The sequence below is a fragment of the Bos javanicus genome, chromosome 4 (assembly GCF_032452875.1).
Source record: "Bos javanicus breed banteng chromosome 4, ARS-OSU_banteng_1.0, whole genome shotgun sequence".
NCBI lineage: Eukaryota > Metazoa > Chordata > Mammalia > Artiodactyla > Bovidae > Bos > Bos javanicus.
In genome coordinates this window covers 97,151,022-97,175,578 of record NC_083871.1, presented here as the reverse complement: position 1 = coordinate 97,175,578, position 24,557 = coordinate 97,151,022, and the positions used below count along the sequence as shown (strand labels likewise).

General features: G+C 39.6%; 1 protein-coding gene across 2 annotated transcripts in view; it reads left to right on the top strand.

The window, feature by feature from the left end:
• Window positions 1-24,557, top strand: part of CHCHD3 (coiled-coil-helix-coiled-coil-helix domain containing 3) — a 293,291-nt gene that overhangs the window by 168,015 nt on the left and 100,719 nt on the right. The window contains exons 5-6 of one of the 2 annotated variants that reach the window (XM_061414734.1): window positions 21,448-21,462; window positions 23,342-23,425. In XM_061414734.1, the coding sequence (XP_061270718.1) occupies window positions 21,448-21,462; window positions 23,342-23,425 (99 nt within the window). The remainder of the gene's footprint in view (window positions 1-21,447; window positions 21,463-23,341; window positions 23,426-24,557) is intronic. The other variant, XM_061414735.1, reaches the window with a different exon arrangement.

The following is a 24,557-nucleotide window of genomic DNA, read 5'->3' as shown; positions in this document are numbered from 1 at the left end:
AGGAGGGATTTAGTTGAAAGACAGGAACTAGTTCTGGTAGAAGGAAACTCTGTAGGGTAATCTTCTCTGTGGAATTCTGTAGAACAGTTTTAAGATTCTGCCCAGATTTAAAATAATAAACTAGCTAACCAAGTACAAAGTTCTACAGTTATGTATATTGATTTTACTGTTTTTTTTATTGTAAATAATTTCCTACCACCTTCTTTTCATTCTACAGGGAAAATAATGGTGGTAGAAAACAATGTATTTAGGCAGACAGAGGCTTTGCAACAAAGTTTCACTTTTATCAGTTTATATCCTTTCCCACTGAGTGATTTAGTTGTTATTCCTAATTTTCCGAAAGAACATTTTAATGGTAGACCCCAGACAGCAGTAAACTTATTAGAATGAAGAATGAAAAAGGAAATGATGGATTTAAAAGTTAGAAGCATCTGATATTCAGGGATAAGAAGTAGTATTCAACTAAATCATTGGGGAATAATTAGAAAAATAGGTCATCAGACAAGAGACTTAGAAATCTTTCAGAGGGAGGCTCAGGAATTCACTGGACTGTTACCCATATGTGTTAATTCTGCAGTGTGAGATTCCAGAATGACAGTGCTAATTTTGGCTTACCAGAGAACATTTTACTTTCTGTGAAAATTTAGTTTTTTATATCTTACCACAAAGCACCAAAGTTTTACATGCACCAGCTATAATGTATCCTTAGTACTTTTCTTTCCTTATCCTCAAAGAATAAAAAAATTAGAAAATTAATTAAAAAATTTGGTGAGGCAGCAATATGAGCAACTATTAAGAGAACTAAGAATGTGTTTGCTAAATCAGGAATGGGGAATTTTGAACTTAAGTGTAATAGCAAGTAGACTTACTAAAGTAGAAACCAATCTTATGGTGACCAGGAGAGAAAGGGGGAAGAGATAAATGGGAGATTGGTATTGACATATATACACTACCATATATAAAATAAGTAACTAATAAGGACCCAGGGAACTTATATATATATAAACTCTTCTCAGTACTCTGTGATGATCTGTATGGGAAAAGAATCTGAAGGGTGGATATATGTATACCTACAATGGATTCACTTTGCTGTACAACAGAAATTTAACACAGCATTGTATTTCAACTATACTTCAGTAAAACAAACAAACAAAGGAATAGAGATTTTTCTCTAAAATGTCACTAATTATCTGGAGGGAACAAAAAGAAATCTGACCACCAGTAAGGTGGTGGATATAAGATTAATGCTTAGGGATTTTTAGAGTCAGAAATATGAAATATTCAACTTGAGCCTTTTGAACTTTAGAACAAAACAAACAAGACACCCCTGTAACAGGTCACATACATTTTTAGCTAAGGGCAAGGATTAAAAGTGAGGGAGTAAAAGTGAAGCGGAAATGAACAAAGAGAACAAGAGAGACAAGAAGTTCCTGATAAGTGGAGAGATAGATAAGAGAGGGGGAGAATATGGCAAAAGTCCAAAAGGAAACACCAGAGGAGAAAGAATGAAACAGCCGTGGAGGTTGTCCCCGTCTGCCGTCTTCACGCCAGTTCTGCAGGCTTCCTGGCCATGCTTCCGCCCTGGGGCGTGGCTCCACCTGCTTGAAGGTTTGCCAGGGTTCTCCTGTTCCAACCCCGTGTTCACCTGATGTCCACTCCTCTTCTGCTCAGCTGCAGTTGCCTGCTGCTCTTCCCGGGTGAATGTCCCCAAAAGCTTGTGAGAGCTCCCATGTTCTCCAGCTCGTCTGCCTGTCTTCTCCATGCCTTTTTTATTCTTGGTTCTTTATGGCTCAGAATCCTCTGTGCTGCCTTGTGGGCCCAGTCTGTGGTTGCATCGCAGCCCCTTCATAATTCTCCTTGACCTCTCTTAGTTTTCTGTTAAGTTCGTCTTCAGCTTGAATCACTCTTCCTTCACCCATAGTGTGTCTGACAACCATCTCATAGTCTAACGAACCGTCAGCCAGTTCCAGTGATTGGCAGTGCCTGCCTCTAGAAAACTGCGTGGGGAGGACTGTGTAGCTCCATTCAGACTCAGTGCGTCCAGAGTGTTGGTGGCTGAGTCGCCCTTGCTGAGGGCGCGGCGGTCAGGAATGGTGACCCGCTTGCATCCATCTGCTCTCCTGTTGAGTGTTCTGGATGCTTGAAGTTGTTATGTTCAGTGTGCTAAAGGGGGTCAGGTTGGATCAAGAGGAGTGGACATAGGAAGTTGCCTGCTTAGACCCATTTCTTGGAACAAGTGATATCAAGAAAATGACCAGAGAAATGAGTAGTATTAAATGAGGAGACAGAACTACAATGGGGAATTCCAGAAATACGCCTTTCTCTGTCAAAGGCACATGCCTTTCTATGCCTTTTACCTTTCCCTGTCAAAAATCCAGTCCTTGAAATCCCGGTAATTTCTAAGAATAGAAAGTCAAGGAATAACGAGTATGCTTTAGTTAAACCTCCCTGTGCCTGTCAAGATGCTGAACTATATAGGCATTATAGGAGCCAGGGGAAGCCTTAGCACCCATCCATCCATCCATCCATCAAACCTGTATCGAACCTCTGTTTCATACTTGCCAGGCTCTGGCCATATGGCCATCAGAGGACACACGCCCTGCCCTCAAGGAGTTCAGCCAACACATTTTATTTTCATCTTTATAGTTACTTATATGCTTATGTTTTTTCTTGATACAAGTTTTTTTTTTTTTTACCAGGTAAACCTATATCTGATCATTTTCTCATTTTTGCTCCTGCCCTGTGGTGGTTAATATTATGTGTGAGCTTGCCTGGCCTACAGGTTGCCCAGGTAGCTGATACAGTGTTACTTCTGGTGTGTCTGTGAGGGTGTTTCCAAAAGGGGTGAGCATATTTGTTTCAGTACACCATGAAAGAGGTCTGCCCCAACACGGGCAGGCTTTGTACCATCCGCTGGCATCCTGCATGGAACAAAAAGGTGAAAAAAGGGCAAATTCCCTCTCTTCTTGAGCTAGGATGTCCATTTTTTTTGCACTCGAACATTCTTGGGCCTGGTTCTTGGGCCTCCAGATTCCAGGACCTAACCAGCACCCTGCCTGTGTTCTCATACCTTTGGCTTCAGACTGTGAGTTACCCCAGCAGCTCCTCTGGTTCTCAGGCCTACCCCACTGACTCTCCCGGTCCTCCAGTTTGCAGACAGCAGATTGTGGGACTTCTCAGCTTTCATAACTGTGTGAGCCAGTTCCAATAATAAATCTCTTCTTTGAGATACATACATATATGTATATATATCTCCTTGGCTCTGTTCATCTGGAGAAACCTGACTAACACACCCCTAAGCAGCTGCCCTCTCTACAGTGCCTCATACATTGGAGTTTCTCCATAGCTGTTGCCAAGTGAATCGTTTACTATCAGCTGCTTGGGCCCTTGAGAGTTTATAAAAGGGAGTGGTCGGTAGAGCTGTGCATGGCTTTATAGAGAAGGTGATAGAAGTAGTTGTGTAATAATGAAGAAGTGGTTGATTAAAAGCCATCTTGACCATTTATCAGCCATGTGATTTGGCCAGTTCATTTCACTTCTGTGACCCTTGGAGTGCTCTGCTGTAAAATGGGGGTGGTAATTTTGACAAGGTTTGCTTATTTTACTGTTTCTGTCTGTGCTAGGTTAGTAGCTTTGAGAATTTAATTTAGTCCTGGGTGGTTTTCATTTTTTTTTAATTCTGTTTTATAGAATTTATAGTTTTAGACCTGATTTTGCTCATTGCTGCTTTTCTTTTAAATTGTAATTCTTTTTTCTTTTCTTTTTAATTTATTTTTTTATTGAAGGATAATTGCTTTACAAAATTTCCTGGTGTTCTGAGAATTAAACATTATCAATGTGAAAGAAGTTTATAAACTCTTAAGTGTTACGCAGTTATTAGTTTTTATTGATCTTTGTCATTAGAAGCTGCTGTCCCCAAACTTCTGATTTCAGACATCTATGCCTTGGATCTGTCTTCCATTTTATTAAGTTGTCTGCACAGTCCTAAATGAGGCAGTCTGCCCTAGGCCCAGCACCCTGGACAGAGGTTTATGATCCTGACTCATTTCCTGGGGCATCTTAGCTATCCATTGAAAAGAGTAATCTCTTAATTTAAGGAGAGTCTAGAATTTTAACTTTTCAACCATGCCTTAGAAACCAAAGATATTAAAGGATGCCTTTAAAGCATGAGTTAAGAATGGATTACCTTGATTCACATTTTCCAGGTGGTATGCTAACAACATCTCAGTGAAATACCTGCAGAAATATTAAAATTAACACATTCTGAAATTGTCTATGTGAGATTTATATTATTCTAAGGTTGGGGGTTTTATATAGTAGTCTTTTGTTTAGGGTAAAGGACTTACACTTAGTGTCAGACTGCAGCATATTTGAACTTTGATGGAAGTGCATTAGTACTGGACATAAGGAAACCTCTCGGTTATTTTCTCATGTGATGACAGCATAATTCTCTCAAATACCGGATTTTCAACCATATACTGACACTGTTGGTCAAAGAAAATAATTCCTATGGTGATTGCAGTTAATAATATAGTATTGCATATTTGAAAGTTGCTAAGAGAGTAGGTCTTAAAGGTTCTCATCACAAGGAAAAAGAATGTTGTAACTAGGTGTAGTGAAGGATGTTAACTAGACTTATTGTGATTCTTTCACAATAGATGCAAATATTAACATTGTGTTGTATACCTGGAACGAGTATGTCAGCTATACCTCAATAAAAAAAAAAATCCTAATAGCTCATGATATATGCCAATTTTCCTCTTTCATCAGTTGTATTTTCCTCTTTTGTTTTAGAATAGAGTGTGTGACATCTTAAATGTATTAATATTTCCACATTACAAAGTGTCTGGTTATTTCTCAGATTTTCTGAGCATGACCAACAGCATGCATTGTCTTAATTCTCGCATGTCCCCCTTTCAGTTTTGTAGTTTGCTGTCCTCTCACTAGAATTTGTGCATTTACTTTAGACCATGTTTAGAAAGTGCTGGTGGAAACATATCTGCCATTCAGCACGTGTAGGCCTCTATTATTCATACCCGGATCCTTTCAGTTGCCCCCTTAACGGTTCCCCCACTGGCATTCTCCTCTCTTTCTAATCCGTCCTATTTACCAAGATTAATCTTCCTAAAATGCTGTGTTCATTGCATTCAACCTTTAGAGGCCCCCTGATGGCCTGCAGGATGAAGTCCAGACCTCTTAGCCAGACAATTAAGTCTTCCTGCAGCCCAGTTTCCACTTACTTTCTGGCCCTCTTACTGTAATTCCCTCTTCAACTGATACACCTGCGGAGGCCTCCTGTCTTCCCTCCTCTGGACCTCTCTTGATTGTCCCCTTTCTTGCTATGGCCTTTGACTCAGTCTCTGCCCATCTAAATGCTACTCATCCAGTTTTCAAGTTCCAGTCCAGCTGATGACATCTTTTATTTCCCTTGCAGCATTCACTGTCTTTATCATATGTTGTCTTTTATTGTGGCTGTTTATACAACCTGTGGGCTGCTCTCCACCCCACTGTGTAAGTTCTTGAAAAACACAGCATCTATGGACAGGAATGGATTGCTGCTAGTTTATAGCTCTGTATGTAAACTGGAGCTTTAGGACTATGATTGGTGGTCACTGAGTGAGGTGCAGCTGGCTCACTTACTCATTGTGTTCTACCATCTTTGTCGCAGGATCTTCATAAAATAGGTTTCATTGAGTGCTTGTCAAATAAATGAATAGAGACATTACGTTTATTTTGTTCTTCCCATAGGTGAATTGTTTTAGCATTTAACAACACATTAGCGTGCATAGAGTTTGGTTTATTCAGAATGCCCCAGGATCATTTATGGATGGTCGTGAATTGTGTGTAGTCTGCTTAGGTCATGCTGTATGCTTAGTTAGAACTTAGTAAGTTGGCGGCCAGGTCTTTCTATCAAACAGATTGGAAAAATTCTCCAAAGTGTTCCAGGAACTCTTTGGAGAATAGATCAATTAACAATTTTATGTTGCATTTCATCTCTTGAAGGTTCAGGCTACCTCAGGTGCAGGGAAGCTCCTGCAGGACAAAAGATGGCTTGTTGCAAAGACCAGCTAAACAGTCTTTTTATACACATTCAGCCAGTTGTCAGTTCTTCCTTGATCGTATCATCATTACTGCTTGTATTCATCTGACACCAGACTGAAAGAATAAAGGCAAAAGATGGGGGGACCTGGGAGGGAATTCCTACAGCGCTTATACCAGGCTTGTCACGCTGCAGGAGCACAGTGTCTGGTTTTAATAATCTCATATGTCATTTTCAGTTTATTATTAGTAAAATAAAAACCTATTTCTGAGAATTATTTTTATTTTTGAGAAGATTATGGAATGTCACTTATGCTCTTCTTTCAGGAAAGTCATGGAGGGGGCTGTTAACTTGCTAAATGTCATTATACTGCTTGTTTTCAGTTTCAGATTAATTGCAGGTGGTAGCCATTTTTCAAAGCAAACAGGCTGTCTTTTTAGTTCGGTTAGAAGAAAAGCATGGATTCTTTACTGTAGCCTGGAATATTCTGTGCAAGGTGACAAATGGCAGGGATCACAAAATGCTTTAAAAGATAGAAAAGCTGCTAATATTGTAATTTTTAAAGGACCAAGGCTGAGCTTGCAGCAGACTATTTCTTTACCATACTAAACAAGTTACACATCTTGGTATTTATGCTTAACATATATATCTATTACTTTCAGTATATTTTCATGCAGCTGTTTTTGACTTGGCAGTAATATCTTTGTCCACTTCTACAGTGTTCATTCCAGATAGTAAACAACCCTGGGAAGGAATTGCATCTTAGAAGCTCCTTAGATAATGACCCATGCAAATATAGCTTTTAATTTAAGATAACCTGTACAATACTCTTAAATTGTGACTAACTGGCTTTGTCATCAAATGAGAGTAGAGCTGTCCCGGAATTAGACTGAGTTTGGGAGGTACATTCCTACTTTGAATGTATATGACTCTTTCTCCTTTTGTCTGAGTGTTTTTGGTAGCTGATAAGTACGGCATCAAATGTCTTTCATGGTTGGTCATTAAGATCATCATTTTACGTGTGCTTGGTTTAAGAGGCTTTGAGGGTGGGGGTCACTTTCCTCTGAGCCATGGCGTCTGATCACTTAGCTTCTCAGACTGAACTGTTGCTAGGAGCTTTCTAGCATCTGATCAAATGATGGATGAGTGAAAATCATACTCACAGGAGGATGATTGTTAAGCCAGAAAGATAATATATAATTAAAATGATAGCCATAACTGTAAAGCAGACAGGATATTGTGTCAAGTAGCTAATAATATTCTGACTTCCCAGCAAGCAAAACCAAATAAAAAATCACATGGCTCATGTTTATTTCTTGGGTCCAAACCTGCAGTGGGGTCTGCTTCATGAGCTTTAGTGGGAAGGGTCAGAAATTGTTTTCATGACACAACTCTTCCGGTTGTAAATTTCAGGGAAACTCCTGTCTGCAACTGTTTCCTTAACTATAAAAATAAATGAATAAGTAAGCAAATAAGCAAAGTGGGTGTAGTGACTCTTTGTAATGTGATTTCATTGTTGTGTCATGAGGCTTTCCTAGTGTGATTGTGTAGTTTTACTTCTTTAAAAGTGATATAGGATGTTAAAAATTGTAAGTTGACATTTTGGTTATGTCTGTTTTTCAGTTTCTTGTTAGCAAGTCTCTGATGAAACACGCTCACCAGTGCACCAAGGAATTCTGGAATTTTGATTCAGAGTTCTCTGTTTTATATGGTCCTTCTATACCAGTGTACTAGTACGGATGAGAACAAAGCTAAGTCTCAGCTAGCTTGGCTCAATTTATGAGTCAGAAGTCGGTTCGGCATGGCCCGTGTGATGGCCAGTACTGGCTGTTTCTTCATCCTTCTGCACCAGCTCCAGTAACTGAAGTGGCTTATTTACATTCTCTCCTGTCTCCTCTTTTGCCTTTCAGCTGGATGATTTATGCTTTGGGTTCATTCTCTTCTTTCCATTCCCCTCTAGGACTTCATTCCCTTTGCTTTGTTCAAGCTTGATTTTATCACTAGTTATTCCTGTGATCTCATCTCTTAACCTCTTTTCCTTGGTCAGTTGAACTGGAGACTTCATAGAGAGGCTGAAGAGTTTATGCATGTACGTGTGTGTTTATTTATACTGAAGTCTGCAGATGATGATTGCAACCATGAAATTAAAAGATGCTTACTCCTTGGAAGGAAAGTTATGACCAACCTAGATAGCATATTCAAAAGCAGAGACATTACTTTGCCAACAAAGGTCCGTCTAGTCAAGGCTATGGTTTTTCCTGTGGTCATGAATGGATGTGAGAGTTGGACTGTGAAGAAGGCTGAGTACCGAAGAATTGATGCTTTTGAACTGTGGTGTTGGAGAAGACTCTCGAGAGTCCCTTGGACTGCAAGGAGATCCAACCAGTCCATCCTAAAGGAGATCAGCCCTGGGTGTTCATTGGAAGGACTGATGCTAAAGCTGAAACTCCAGTACTTTGGCCACCTCATGCGAAGAGTTGACTCACTGGAAAAGACCCTGATGCTGGGAGGGATTGGGGGCAGGAGGAGAAGGGGACGACAGAGGATGAGATGGCTGGATGGCATCACCGATTCGATGGACATGAGTTTGAGTGAACTCCGGGAATTGGTGATGGACAGGGAGGCCTGGTGTCCTGTGATTCATGGGGTCACAAAGAATCGGACACGACTGAGCAACTGAACTGAACTCAACTGATAGTTGATTTACAGTATCACGTAAGTGTCAGGTGTACAGCACAGTGATCCAATGGTATATACATTTTTTTTTTTCAGATTCTTTTCCTTTACAAGTTATTGCACAATATTGACTATAGTTCCATGTGCTCTACAGTGGAGAAGGCAGTGGCACCCCACTCCAGTACTCTTGCCTGGAAAATCCCATGGACGGAGGAGCCTGGTAGGCTGCAGTCCATGGGGTCGCTAAGAGTTGGACACGACTGAGCGACTTCACTTTCACTTTTCACTTTCACGCATTGGAGAAGGAAATGGCAACCCACTCCAGTGTTCTTGCCTAGAGAAGCCCAGGGACAGGGGAGCCTGATGGGCTTCCATCTCTGGGGTTGCACAGAGTCGGACACGACTGAAGTGACTTGGCAGCAACGGCAGCTATACAGTAGCTCCTTGTTGATTATCTGTCTATACACAGTAGTGTATATGTTTTAATCTCAGCCTCCTAATTTATCCCTCCTCCCACCCTGCTTTCCTATTTGGTATTCATGACTTTGTTATATGTGTCTGTGAGTCTCTTTCTGTTTTGGCAATAAGTTAATCTATGTCTTCTTTTTTTTTTTCCCTCCGTTTAGAGTCCTTGTATAAGTGATATCATGCGGTATTTGTCTTTCTCTGACTGACTTCACGTAGTATGTTAATCTCTAGATCCATCCATGATGCTGCAAATAGCATGATTTCATTCTTTTTTGAAGGCTGAGAAATAGTCCACTCTGTGTATATACCACATCTTCTTTATCCATTCATCTGCCGACTTCATACAGAGGCTGAAGATTTTTTTGAATTCCCTCATTAGCTTTGGGGGAAAATGGGATGTCTTAGAGGGCCAGGTACTCCTTCATACTTTCATTACCAGTGGCCACTGCTGGGGCCATTTTAAAATATAATTTTTATCCTTTTAATACTTTTACAGTTTCATTGTTACTTGGTGTACAGTAGAATTGCATCTTGCTTAAGAATTTAGTTTTAACACCAGCATGTGAATTTTATTTGCCAGTTATACCTTAATAAAGCTAAAAAAAAAAAAAAAAATCCACGTGTGAAGCGAAGATCCCTTTGTTCAGATTTACTCTTGGGAGTCCGGCATTGCTGTCTTTCTTCCGTTACTGAGTTAGTAGGTTTCTTTGAGCACTAGATGAAGTGTTGGCTTTCAGTTAAGGATTTTGTGACTGCAAACACTCTAGAACCGCTAGCATTTCATTCTCTGGGAAGAGTTGGGGCGTGCGGGGCATGAGACAAGCCGAGTGTAGAGCTGGCCTGGGCTTCTGAAACAGGTGGGATCCTACACACGAGTTAAACTTTCCTCTTTCTGCTCTTTAGCCTGAGGAGTTGGAGTTGCATAAGCTAAGTGTGCATGTGATGCAGTTGCACTGTACCGTCCTCCTCAAAGCACGGTGAATGAGATGAGGATGCCCAGTTGCTTGAACTTTAGTCTTTTGTTGGCAGAAGAGGAGAGCGGGTGTGATTTGGTTAGCAACAATGTATTGAACTTATTTTAGAAAGTGGCCCATTGCACCCTGGATCTTACCTTTTTGAATCGGCCAGGTGGTGGTAGGTTCAAGAAGCAGCACAGCGAGTATTCCTGAGTGACAGAGAGCCAGTGAAGTCCCTGATGCTTCATCAGTAGCTGCAAACCCACCAGCGGTGCCAAGGCAGGCAGAGAGGGAATTCCACATTTGTGGAATTTCCTCTGACCTAGCTCTAGAGTAGATTCAAAATGAATAATGGAAGAAATGTTGTGGTAAATGTAATGCATGAAATGCAAATGTTTAGCCCATCCCCTTAAATTTACAAGGAAACACTCAAAGGTTAACCTGCCCATGATCATGAGAGAGCAGCCATTCTGGAATTGGAACTTGAATTGTCTGAATACTGTTTTGTAGGTTTTCCTACCATACAGAATTTCTGGATCGAATTGTATTCCACAAGTCTATTTGGATTTATTCTGCCTGGCCTACACAAGTGAAGCCTTTCTAAAGTGAATTGCAACAGATAGAACCTCATTTTTGCTTGCTGGTTTACTTTCTGTTTGAACTGGAAGCCAAAGTTCAAGACCTGCTCAGAGTTCCTTGTTTGTCCTCCTTTATTTTTGGTTAAATGGCGAATCAGGTGACGTGGCTGCCCTGGGGGGTGTACCTGTCAGCTCTTTCTTTAAGGGGGAGCCTGCTGTCAGTTCAGTTAGCAGAAACCTGGGATCCACCACAGCACTGGGATCCACTGCAGTGTTGACTGACAGTACATGGCATGGATTCTGGAGCTGGGCCTTTCTGCTTGACACAGGATTCCTCATGGGCAGTCTCTGCTCTGGGGCTCCGCATTGGCTGGCCAAGGTTTTCTCAGAGCTGCACTGTTGCTTCCTTCCTCGTCTCCCAACACAGGTGTCAAACCCACAGCATCATAGAAGACTCCCTGTCTTCTTCTGCCCCCCCACTTTATCCTTCCCCCTAATAAATTTCCTCTACTTCTGATTCTATCTCAGCATCTGCATCCCAGAGGAACTGAACTATGATAAGCTACATAGGTGGTTTTGAAGGCATTTTCAGGCTATTCTCCGTTAACCAGTCTCTTTATATTGAGTAGTGCTGAAATGTGACTGCCAGCATTTGACTGGCCATCTTTATGTTGTCTTCCCTTAAAGTCAAACCAACATGAGATAGGGTTAGATAGTGATGGTTTGTGCACTGCTGTGAAGAGGCAGGGGTCTGAGAACCAACTTTGTCCCTGACCTCAAAGAATTCCCTCTGACACCAGGGACTTTGGAGTCTCTTACTTCCTATAAAATGAGCTGGATGGTCTCTGAATGTTTTTTTCCCAGCTCCAGATGTGAAGTAGATTGCAAGAGGAGAGATTGACTCTGGCCAATTGGTTTCAGTCCTGTGACCATTAAACCCAAATTTAAACTGAACAGATACAAGTTAATACAAAGAAAAGGAATTCAGAAGTTGTGCAGTAATTGTCTCCATGTTGTTGTCCAATTTATTTGTCAGATCAGTGACACCAAATACCTTGGCACAGATAGTACAGCTTAACTAGCAGCTCTGTGTTAGAGTGCTTCTGAGATTTTAATCTCTATGGTGAAACAAGATTATTTGTTAAGTGCCTGGAAATGGAAGTATTATTCCCTACAATATGGAGTAAGAGTAGAGACAATTTAATATAATTGGGATTTAGGTTACAAATTCCAAATGCCTCCACTGTATCAGCTGTGGTCTAGAGAGAAACCACTCTGCCTTTACATGTAATGGTAATATTCAATGGCTTATAACACCAATCTCTTCTGCAGCTGAATTTGATAGTAAAAGCTCCTTCCTGCTCTCAGTCCTTATAGTCATATCGTAGTTTTATTAAATATGACCCTTTTAAACCACATTTTCCTCTTTGAAATATAATTCTTATCTTTAAAGTTTCTGAGCTTACTAACAATTCTCTGATGTAGAGTTCTTATATATTTTGTAGAACTTGGGTTTCTGGAACTTTGTTTTTATGCAGCTGCTGAATCTAATTACAGATGGTCTTTTGGACCTTGCATGTTTGCATTCACTTGGTCCACCACAGTCATATAGTCAAAGCCAGTGTCATTAGAGAAAATAAAAACTACACATCTGAGAACTCTGAAGCCCTCACAGTTCATTTCCCTTTTGCCGCCACATTTATTTACTGTTTCTTATGTGTTGGGTATCTTGATGTGTGCTCTTTTTTTAAATGGCTGTTTCGAGAGGAGCACAGAATATACAAGACTGAGCTGATGAGGTGATATATTTCAGCGCCTTTCATGTTGAGACTTCATGTTGAAATGTCACGTTGCTTTGTGGCGTGAAACTATTGTAAAATCGTAACATGCCTGTTCTTAGGAATGGTGTGTAAGATATTTAACAACAGGTCTGGCATTGTCACTGCCCAGGAAGAACAAGTGTTAAACCTCCAGCACCAGGGCTCGCCAATTCTGTCTGAACTGAACATTGGTCACATAGATTCAAAATCTTATGTTATATGCACATCGATTCTCTTGTTACAGGGAGCCATACAAAAGATAGGACCTGTTTTGTGCCTTTCCTACGTAATTCAGAAAGAATGCGTTCAAACTTCCAGTTTCTTCTCTAACTGGGACATGATTAACCATTTTATATACCTTCCTTTTCTACATTATACCCTTCAGGCAACCCTACAACCGAATTACACTGTGATCAGGTCTCTAACCCTATTCTACCATACATGTAGGCATTTACTTGATAGAAATTTATTAGCAAGCAGGTACAAAATGCTTCATGTAACTCATCTGTAGAACTCAGCGGAGTCCCAGTTGTCTGTTCTTTTAGGTGCTCTTTGCAGGGATGGGTCACCTGAGTGACCCAACGACTACTTACCGTTGGCCTCAGACAACCAGCAGTCTTTTTAAACCAGTGGTTCTCAACTGGTGCCCGTTTGGCTTTCCTGGGGACATTGAGCTCTGTCTGGGAACGTTTCTGTCTTTTGCAGCTAAAGAGCTAGGGGGCGCTCCTGGCGTCGTAGAGGCCAAATATACTGCTAAACATTCTGCAGTGCACAGGACAGCTCTCTGCAGCAAGGGGTGATCTGGCCCCAAATGGTAGTGGTATCCAAGGTGAGACTCTGCCCTAAACCAGTGGCTGGACACAGCATTGTTCAGAGATCACACCTGAGGCACTGTTCGTAAAGTTAGAACCACCGGCCTTGTTCTCATAACTCATGTTCTCATAACTTGTTCGCACAACAGATGTAGGAGTATCTTTATATACGTTCATAACCTTACATCTTTTTGATAGTTTTCATTTTACCAATAGAACATCTGCTATTTATCATGCTAGTTAATGAGCCATTTTCTCTAATAAAATCTCATTTCCAACAGTCACTGTGCTAACTATAACCAGCAAGGCATCATGGTTGATCAAGATATGGATAGGTGAAGCCCTGGTTGCAGCCATATCTAACGTTTTAAGCTTCCAAATTGTGGAGTTTTTGATAAGAATACTACCTGCTGATCGCTTCTGGATTGTGCGTTGTTTACTGATACGCCAGCAGCTCCGAGTTCAGAGCTTCATCTAAGTAATGTGCACACATACCATCCCACTGAGGGTGCTCTCGTACTTTGAAGTAACGTCACACACTGCGACAGATTTGTTTCCCAGAAGCTGTGTCTGCTCACCTTCTACAAACTCTTCCCCTCAATGCACTTAATTTCATCTTGGCTACCATGTCCTGAGAGTTTCCCTTGTGGAAGATAGAGGAGTAAGTCTCTTTTCTTGTCTTAGAGAGTCTGAGGTTGACAATAGGAATAGTGGGTAAGTGAACATGTATAATACAAGACAAAGTCAAAAATATGTGCCCTGAGAGACACGTGGAAAATTTTATTAGGTGTAAAAGTGTGAGAGGCGGCAAGGGTATGACATGGCAAAAACCACATGAGGGAAGAACATTCAGAAGGTGTTTTGAAACTTGATAGGGGTCTGGACTGGGTCAGTGCATGGTCACCTGGTGATTTAGCTGAGCTCAAATGGATGTCCTGGTCTCCTGACCCCTCACCAAGTGGATTTCCAAGTATGTCATAGTGCTGGTAAGTTGTGACTTACGCTGGAAAGCTGAGGAAGTAAATCTGTGATTTAAAAATGTTTTTTTCCCCCTCTTTAAAACTATAGAAGAAAGCTTGTAAAATTGTTTGCGATTTCATCTAGCACTTGATGTCACTGCTTTTGTCGAGAAGCATGATCTGCACAAATGTTATGAGAGAACTAGTGGAAAAATTTAAAGCACTACTAGGGTGCTTTCTGTTCTAAATGTATGCAGCTAACAACCTCCTCACTTCATTGTTAGTTTACTTTTTAATTTGAAAGACCATTTATCTTTGCCTTTGTTCTTTTCAAGAGAATAGGCAGATATGCTCCCAAAAGCAGGGGACACATTCAGTAGGCTGTTGATAGTAAGTTGACAATATGACATGTAGACCAGGGTCCTTTGGGGAAGACAAAACAAACAGAAACAAGTGGATTTAATAAAATCCTGGGAGATAGAGTGTGAATTCCAAACTTGGGATCAAGACGTCTGTTGGAAGAACGGCCTTTGTCTTTCATCCCTTGGTCTGTACTCAGCTTGCGTCAGCTCTTACTGTGTTAGGGAACAGAACATTTCAGGCTGGGCTTTGCTCATAGCTTGTGTTTAACGCCTCTGAGTAGTCCCTGAAAGGTGTACTCAAGTTGATACTAGGTTCGACATGGTTCACGTTCCCTTACATGAGTTAGCATTTTGAAGGTCACCTTCTGCTGTGGTTTGGAAACCAGGGCTTTGAGTATAACTCTTTGTTTATTAATCCCACTTGATAAAAGTTCAGTGAACCCTATGTAATTTCTCATTTGTAACAAAAGTCTAGTATTCAGCTAATTGAATTCATGGCCACCTTAATTATTTTGTTACGGCTAATTGATATTCACAGTGATCATGTTCTACAGTTTCTAAATGTAATATTACTGTATAAGTTTATGGTTCAGCTGCTTCAGATATTTCCATTTTTTTGTCTCTTAGTGTCAGCATGTAGTTTTATTTTCCTGTGTATCATGCTTGATGTAGGTCTGACATGGAAGAAAGTTCCTTGCCCTGTTCTTACTTGCCTGTGTGAGTTGATAGATGTATAGATTGATTTTTGCCTACCACAGATTATGCTTATCATTGAGAAAGATTAACTCTTTCCCAGTTCATTATATGTGTGTTTCAGATTTGTTCAGTTCAGTTCAGTCACTCAGTCGTGTCTGACTCTTTGCAACCCCATAGACTGCAGCACGCCAGCCTTCCCTGGCCATCACCAACTCCCGGAGTTTACTCAGACTCATGTCCATCGAGTCGGTGATGCCATCTAACCATCTCAACTTTTGTCGTCCCCTTCTCCTCCCGCCTTCAGTTTTTCCCAGCATCAGGGTCTTTTCCAGTGAGTCAGTTTTCTCATCAGGTGGCCAAAGTATTGGAGTTGCAGCTTCAGCTCAGTCCTTCCAATGAATAGTCAGGACTGATTTCCTTTAGGATGGACTGGTTGGATCTCCTAGTAGTCCAAGGGACTCTCAAGAGTCTTCTTCCAACACCACAGTTCAAAAGCATCAGATTTCTTACAAGATTTTCCTGTTTACATTGATTTAGAATTATTGCCTTTTCTCAGTTTTAGTAATTTCTGTTTTCATAACATCATCCCATGGAAAATTGAGCTGATACCTGCTTTGTTTTCTACCTTGAGGTATTGAAATTGAACCCTGGCCTTTAAAGAACTTTGTCATTTAAAATATATAAGCTTTCCCATAGCACCAGCTCTCCCCTTACATGCCTTGTACTTGATGTGTGAAGTAACAGTACTTCCTCTGAGCTCAGTGATTATGATGTCACTGCGTTTCCCGTGCTGTGTGCTCTGTTCCTCATCTCAGTCTTCCAGGAGCAGCCAGGCCTAAGAGGGCCGAGCTACCATGCCAAGAATCTGTCGGCATGAAGATTTCTCTAGGAACATACATGGAAAGGTACATGGGAAACCACGTTTATGTCACAGGCGGAATCCCAGTTTTTACTTCTCTTAACTTACTGTATGGTTTGTTGTTAACAGCTTCAGGTCTCTTCTGAAATGAGGAAAGACTTTAAGGAAATACGTACGTGTTGTATACTTCGTTTTGAATCTGGCTACCAGCACTGAGTGCAAACATCAAAATGTTTATGTGTTGGGTTTCTTAAAATTCGATTTCCTTGTTTTCTTTCTCTTGTATATGGCACGCTCCAGTTTTCCATAATGATCCATTTAGGCACTTTCTGTCATGTTTTCAAGCCCAATCACATTATCCAAAATCTAACAGAATCTGAAGACTAATCAGTACACATTACTTCTTGAGAAGGAATAGCGAACCAGAGACGGTGGGTGCCGGGGTCCAGCCCCGGCTGATCCAGGGTATTCGAAGGGGAGACGGCTTCGGCGAGGATCAGGGTACAATAGCTTCAATTAGACATTAATTAGAGATGTAAAGAGTAATAGAATGCGGATAGCTCAGTAGGAAAATTCAGTGGAGAAAAGAGGCTTTACGTGGGAGACCAATAAAACTTCAAGACAAGAAGCTTGCACCACTTACGTAGGCCGCAGACGTCCTTCCGTTCTCCCGAAGGCGAGGAGACACTGAGGCCTCCCTGGTCGGATCTTAGAAGCCCAGGCATAATTAGTAAGCATGGCGGGTTCCGCACTCCAGATGGAGATTCAGCCAGAGTTTGAGAGAGAGAGAGACATGGGGAGACCAGTATTTCGAGGAACTGATCCCAATTCTTTATTTTCCAGGGTCTGTTTTTATACACTGAGGTGTTATACAAAAGTCACGTGGGGTCAGCAGTCCTGACTTTTATCAAAGTCAGGTGCTTCATACAAATGTATACAGAGGTCTTAGGGGTGTTACATCATCTTCTGGCCAGGGGGCCTGCTGACAATTTATGACCCTCTCCTTGTGACAGCGGTCAGTCAACCAGGACACTTTTTTCTCCAAGGGTGATTATTCTTAAAACAGACGCCACCCAAATAAAGTTACATTCCTATAGGGTGAGGGTGTAGTGGGTTTTAGTTAAGAAAAGAATTTACTTAGCCTAAGGTCTAACGTGATTAATATCAAAGGTTAATACTTATTTCTTCTATGTATTCATTAATGTGTATAAAGGCAGGGGATGTGGAGACTCAGCAACAAACATTGGCTCAACAAATGAAAAACCCTTCACCAATACAATTTCTAATCAGCCCACTATAGTTATACTAATGGTTTTCTAACTTCTCTAAAGAACCTGTTTTTAGAAGGTTTAAAGCATCTCGTGCCTCTCACTGTTGGGAGGCTGTGAGCAATTACATGTGGCCGGACAAGCCTGTCAGGCAGGCTAGAGAACCTTCAGAGGAGTTTGTAAGTTTGGAACGCTCCTGTCACGCCCAGGAGTTTTTATTAACTGGAACTCTAAGTTAACTCCTTCTCCGAAAGAGGTGGTGGGGGACAGCCCCCCGTAAAGTCAGAAGTGTAGGTGAGAGCACAAAGTAGTAAAGTAGGCAGGCTCTGGTTATGGGGGTAGATGCTCGAGAATTTCCAGGGGGACTCCTGAGGCTCGATCCTGCCTTTGCGTATGTCGAGCCTCCTTCCTCATGACCTTTGCCATGGGCGGAGTGCCTCACGCCGGCCCCCAACAGGTGGGGGGAAGCTTTTTATATCCATTTCCCCCCCTAAGAAACGATTCTCCTGTAACAGTGAATAACGTTGTAATCCTCTTCGTTGTCATTTGTTCGTTTACTGTGATTCCATATCAGTCAGACAGGTCTACGTGGAGGTTTCATTCCCTGCAGTTGGTTTACCGCTTTTTCTTAAGTCGCGTGTGACTCTTCATCCTCGGCAGCTATTAGTTTAGCCAGTGTATCCCAGGCTTATTTAAGTTTCCAGGTTCACACTGTGTGACTTTCTCTCCCAGCCTCGCATTAACTGTTTCAAAGCAATGTGCCATTGAGGTGGTGTAGCCGTGTTTCTGGCTCTGTTCGTCTCCCCAGCAGATCTCAGGCTATTGATTCTGTTGACAGTCTAAGGGAAAGACCTGTGATGTCAGCCTGTGGTTGGGTGTTTTCAGGCCTTTGGAGGTGGTTCGTCTTTAGTGTGCATATCTCACCTTTTGACGTGTTTCTTTAACAAAATTCCAAGGATTGCATCTTACAATGTGGGAGTTTCTGCATATCTTTTATTTAGGTGGTCATCAACCTTTCAAAATTAAATTTGGTGGTCAGTGTAGTCTCTTTTAGGCTGAAGCTATATACTTGTGATACTGAATTCTTAATATTTTCTAAATAGCCATAATAGAATATCTATTACTTTTTTTTTCTTAAAAAAGAAATCTCAGTGTGCAGCACTATGTGAACAAAAGCAATATTATTTAGTGTAAATGGTTTAAGAACCGTGATTGGTAATGTCATGCATTGAATGGGGAGATAATCAAGTCCTTATACGTTAAGCATTTACTAGGTAAAGTAATTTTCCATGCTATAAATAACTGTTCAAGTTGTTAAATTTTTATGTTTGTTAGTATAGCTACTTAATCACTCACTCTTTTGTCTTTTGTACCATGTTATATTTCCATCTGATAATCACAGATAAATGTATGTCATTATAATGTTTAAAGTTTTTTTAATTAAAGAAATATAACTTTGTTACAGAGATTTTGGAAAATAGAGAATAGTCTAAGTAAGAAAACTATACTGCTGTGCATATCATATCTGCTGTTAACATCTCAGCAGTATTATCCTTTTTCTGTGTCTACATAATCAGGTACTCAGTTTTTCCTGTCCTTCCCTTCTGCCCCCCAACCCCGTTTCTTAACCAAAATTAGGAATTTAGTGTACATGGTAATTTGTGACCATCCCCCTCCCCTTAATATTTTGAGTTAAAGAAATCACTTATTCTATTAAAGCAGTATTTTTTTTAATGGCTCTCAATGTTTGATCATTATGGCCAGACTCAAGTCTTTATAATAAAGAGACAGTATGGTTGTTGGACCATATCTTATTTACACAAACCTCTGTTGTTCCCAGTCTTTTTTTTTTTTTTAATAATATAAATTTATTTATTTTAATTTGAGGCTAATTACTTTACAGTATTGTATTGGTTTTGCCACACATCAACATGAATCCGCCACTGGTGTACACGTGTTCCCCATCCTGCACCTCCCTCCCACCTCCCTCCCCATACCATCCCTCTGGGTCATCCCAGTGCACCAGCCCTGAGCATCCTCTATCATGCATCGAACCTGGACTGGGGATTTGTTCCCAGTTTTTTTGTTGCTTTAAATAACGTTGGCAGCGTTTTTTTAGGTATAAATTTTTGTGTGCTTTTCTTAGTATTTCTTAGAATTAAATGCCTAGAAGTGAAATTAGCTAACTGATAAACAAATTAACATTAGTAAAGATATACATATATATTTATAAAATTATTTTCATAAATTTTAATATGCTTTATTTGGATCAACTTAAAAATTTTATATTGTTAAATTCACTCTTTTGTGATACACTGTTGTTTGAGTTTTGACAAATGCATGCACTTGTCTAACTACCATAATCAAGAAGGATAACTGTTTCCTCACCTCAGAAAATTCTCTCCTTTGTCTTTTGACTGCAAAATGTGTTTATTTTTAATATGGAAAACGTAAGGAAAAAAAATAGTTAGAAACCCTCCATAAGCTTACCACCCTGCCATAACCTCTATTGACATTTTGTTGAATATCCTTCTGGTCTTTTATTTCTTCTTCCCTACAAGAAAAGAGATCATACTCCCCTTTCTGTTTATAGTCTTCTTCTTTTTTTACTTAGTATATTTTGAGTATATTTTAATTTAACTGCTAGATCGGTTTTTGTTTCTGTTTCTTTGCAATTCTAATTAATCTTATCGTGACTATCTTTGCATATTGCCATAATTACTTAAGTCCTAAAAGTAGAGTGTTTAGATCTCAGTGCATATGTACAGTTTTCAAACTTATTTACATTTTGTCAAACTGATTTTTAAAATGCTTATGCCAATTTATATTCTGACGAACAGTGTCTTGAAGAGCATGTTTTTCATGTATCTTGGGCAGTATTTTTTTATTTTATATTTTTAAATCTGATAGATGAATTATGGAATTTTGTTATTTTAATTTTCATTTTTGATTTCTTGTGGGTTTTTAAAAATGTGTTATGTACATTTTTGTGCAGATTGCTAGTCTGTGTCACTTGGATGTTTTTCTCTTGACTCTTTTTGGGGATGGAGAGCTTATTTTTTAAGTGCTCTTTATGTGAGCAATACTAATTTCACTGTTAGGAGTAAGTATTTCTTTTCATGTGCTTGTTCATTTTGTTTAATGTTTTTTATCTTATGGAGGTTCTCATAAATCCATCTTTCTGCATTTCCTTTATATTTGCAGGGATATGTGTTCAATTTAGACAGATAAAGGAATCTAGATCATGTAGTCTTGCATATTTTCTTCACACATAATTTTTTTTCTCTTTTTTTTTTTTTTTTAATTTAATTTAATTTTTTAACTTTACAATATTATATTGGTTTTGCCATATATCAAAATGAATCCGCCACAGATACACATGAACCCTGTATACCTGTTCCCCATCCTGAACCCTCCTCCTCCTGTTCCCCATCCTGAACCCTCCTCCCTCCCCATACCATCCCTCTGGGTCTTCCCAGTGCACCAGCCCCAAGCATCCAGTATCGTTTACACATAATTTTGTCAAAAATTCTTTCTCCATTGCTACTACTCCATTGTTACTCTATTCCTTACTCCATTACTACTCCATTATTACTCCTACTCTTACACTCCTGTTAGACTAGTGAGGTTTTTACTGTTATGTCAAGGAGCCGTAGATTATGTGCTCGCATATGTGTGTATTTTTTATTTAATTCATTATTTGGTTTTTAAATTACACTTATACTTTGAAGCAGCACGAACTTTTCATTGAAATCTTCTATTCAAACAGTATTTAATAGTGCAATAATATTCAGATATGTGCCAAGTTAAGCAAGTCCTCTTATTTTTTCCCCCATTGTCACCTTTGGCTTGCACTTTAGGTAAATACTATCCATCTGATTTCTTGGTTGACATTAGGGGAAAAAGTGTTTCTCCTGGTAAATAACTATTTCTCTGTTTTTTACATGCCACAGGATATTGAAGTCAAAGTAAGTAGCAAAACCGTTACCTACAACAAATGTGCACATGAGCTGACCTAAGTGTGTAGTGACAGTCTCCCTTACACAGGTTGATCCAGGTGACCCTTGATCGCATTGCATGGCAAAAGAGTGGGAATGCCAAAATATGTATTTTGCTTATTTCTTAAAATTTCTAGCTGGGCTTGTGTTCAACATTCATTGACCAAAAAGTATGTTAAAAACTTTTCTAACATGGGTGATGTAGGGAGGTTTGTTCTCAGAAATAAAGGTCATTTAAATATAATAAAAATAGAAACAGCAGTTTAAGAAATGCATTTTTCATTGTCCCTCCCCCAGTTTTATTGAGATATGATTGACATACAGCACTGTGTAAGTGTGAGGTGTGCAGCATAACAATGATTTGACCTACATACCTCCTGCAGTGATGACCACAATAGGTTTAGTAAATACCCATCATCTCATATAGATACAACATTAAAGAAGTAGAAAAATATGTTTTCCCTTGTGATGGGAACTCAGAGGATTTACTCTCTTATGATCTTTATAAGGTAGAACAGTATTAATGATCTTACCATGTTGGACATTACATTCCTAATGTTAATTTATCTTATAACTGGAAATTTTTGTCTTTTGACCACCCTCATCTATTTACCCCCTCTCTTCCCCTCACTGCCGATAGCTACAAATAAGATCTCTCTTTGTCTGAGTGTTTTCCTTTGTTTGTTTTTGAAGTATAACTGACCTGCAGCACTGTGTTAGTTCTTGGTGTACACCATTGTGATTTGATATTTCTGTATATTGGAAAATGGTCATCATAATACGTCTGGTTGCCATCTGTCACCATGCAGAGATGTGACATAGTTATAGACTTATAGACTACATCCCCCAACTGCAGTACTTTTCACATTTGTGAATCATTCATTTTGTAACTGAAAGTTTGTATCTTTTAATCACTCTCACTTATTTTTCTCTTCCCCCAGGTACCTCCTCTCTGACAACCCCCTGTTTCTTCTCTGTATCTATGCCTCTGTTTCTGTTTGGCTATATTTGTTCATTTGTTTTGATTTTTAGATTTCACATATAGTGAAATCATACAGTCTTTGCCTTTCTCTTGTCTGCCTTATTTTACTTACCATAATACCCTCTCAGTCCATCCGCTTTGTCCCAAATGGCAAGATTTCAAAGAAATGCATTTTTAATTTAGCTTCAAAAACATCCATAAGAAAGCATTATTTTTTTCAAGGATAAAGATTTTATTGCTTGATTTTTGATTTCATAAAAAAGATAAATTAGTTAAGAGTTATAAAATTACTTTTATTATTTTACTTTTAATTACTTAAAATTATTCAAATATAGAATTAGAATGGTTTTTGCCCTTTTTGCCAAAGACAACTATGCCATTAAAAAGGAAGTAGACTGATACATTTATTTATATGCTGGTTTCACTGGGTATTTTAAGGGTTCTCGTATGTAAGGTTTATGTACAAAATGTTATATAGGCGTTTTTTATTGCTCAAGAAAGGTTAATAACTGTGTCTTTGCCTGGGATAAAAATCAAAGTTTTATTAAGCAAAATATTAATCCTTGAAATTACTCTTCGAAAGAGAAGTTAAATAAAACTGTCTGTGCTGTATTCTGACATTATCAGAAACATTTGGACAAAGTAGGACACAGCTGTTACAGTTTAAAAAATTACAATATAGGCCCATTCTTTACATTTAAATACAGCAATCATCATCTTATAAATGTTTTTTCTATGGCAGAGACCTACTAGCCTGCAAAAAATCTTCATCTTTGTATACGTATTTCTAATGCAATTTATACTTAACTTTTGCTTTGCTGTTACTGCTCTTTCTTAATTTAGTATATTTTTCATTTCTTTTTTTAGGCTAAGCAGCTGGAAGAGAAAGATCGGGTGATAAAGAAGCAGGATGCATTCTACAAAGAGCAGCTGGCTAGACTGGAGGAGAGGGTATGGCTGTTTCTTGTCAGTGATTCTCTTCTCTTAACCACATCTGCAGTGTTCCCAGGGGTGTATTTAAAAATCAATACATTAGAACTGTAACCACTTTTCCTAGTTAAAAAGTGGCCAGGAAGTAAAGAAGCCAACCAGACTGGTCATTATCAAAGATAATGTCGTTTCTACTTTGGTAGTTTTGCGTGTTGTTGTGTTCCTGGCTCGTTGATAACATTTTACTACTCAGGAACTCCCCCGAGATATTTTCCCCTAAACGTTTAGAAGCTGCACTGTCTCTAGGTCAAGCAGTAGAGTGCTATTCCGGGCTCTCCCAAACATTGACTAAGCTTGAGCACGTTCTTAGAAGCGGAAATGTTTTGAAGGATAAACTGTCTTTGTGAAAGCTCAGTTTCACTGCACTTGTGGCCAAGAAATGAATGTCTTTTTCAAAACTGGTGGACAGGAGCTGAATAATAGGACTCAGGAGAAGAGTTAGGATGGAGAGAGGAGGAAGTACCTCTGGTCTCCATTTCTATAGAATTTGACAAAGACTAGAGGAAATTGAGACTGAAACAGGAGGAGGCAGTGGGCTTAAGATTGGAAATTTGGGGACCCAATCAGTGCCCCTGTTCAATGAAATATTTTATTGTCTAGGATAATTTCATACCTAGACCATGAGGTTGCAAAGCTAGTTTTCTCTTTGCTTTGATTGAGACCTCCAAATTTGATTTGAAATAGCATGTTTAGTAAAAAAGTAGAAACTAAGAAATAGACTATCAAACTCTATTTAGTACAAATATTTGTATGTTGTCTTCACCTCTCTCTGTGTCATTGAACTTAGTACTTCTTGAATATAGGGATCATTTTCTCATATGTATATGTCAGTCTTGTATATGTCAGGCCCTGATAGTGCCAGAGAGAAGCTAATGAAGAAAGTGAACTGAACTGCTGCCCTTGTGGAGCTTAAATTCATTAAAACCCTGTCGGCATGTTGAATGGCAGATTATAATATATGCAAACAGTGGAGTGGAAAGAGGAGTCCCAGGGCCTAGGAATGCAGGTGTGGCGCTGGGTGGAAGGACCTTTCTAAGAGGTATCTGGGTGTGGGAAGCAGGCCAGGACCAAGCCCTGAAGCAGGGTTGTGCTT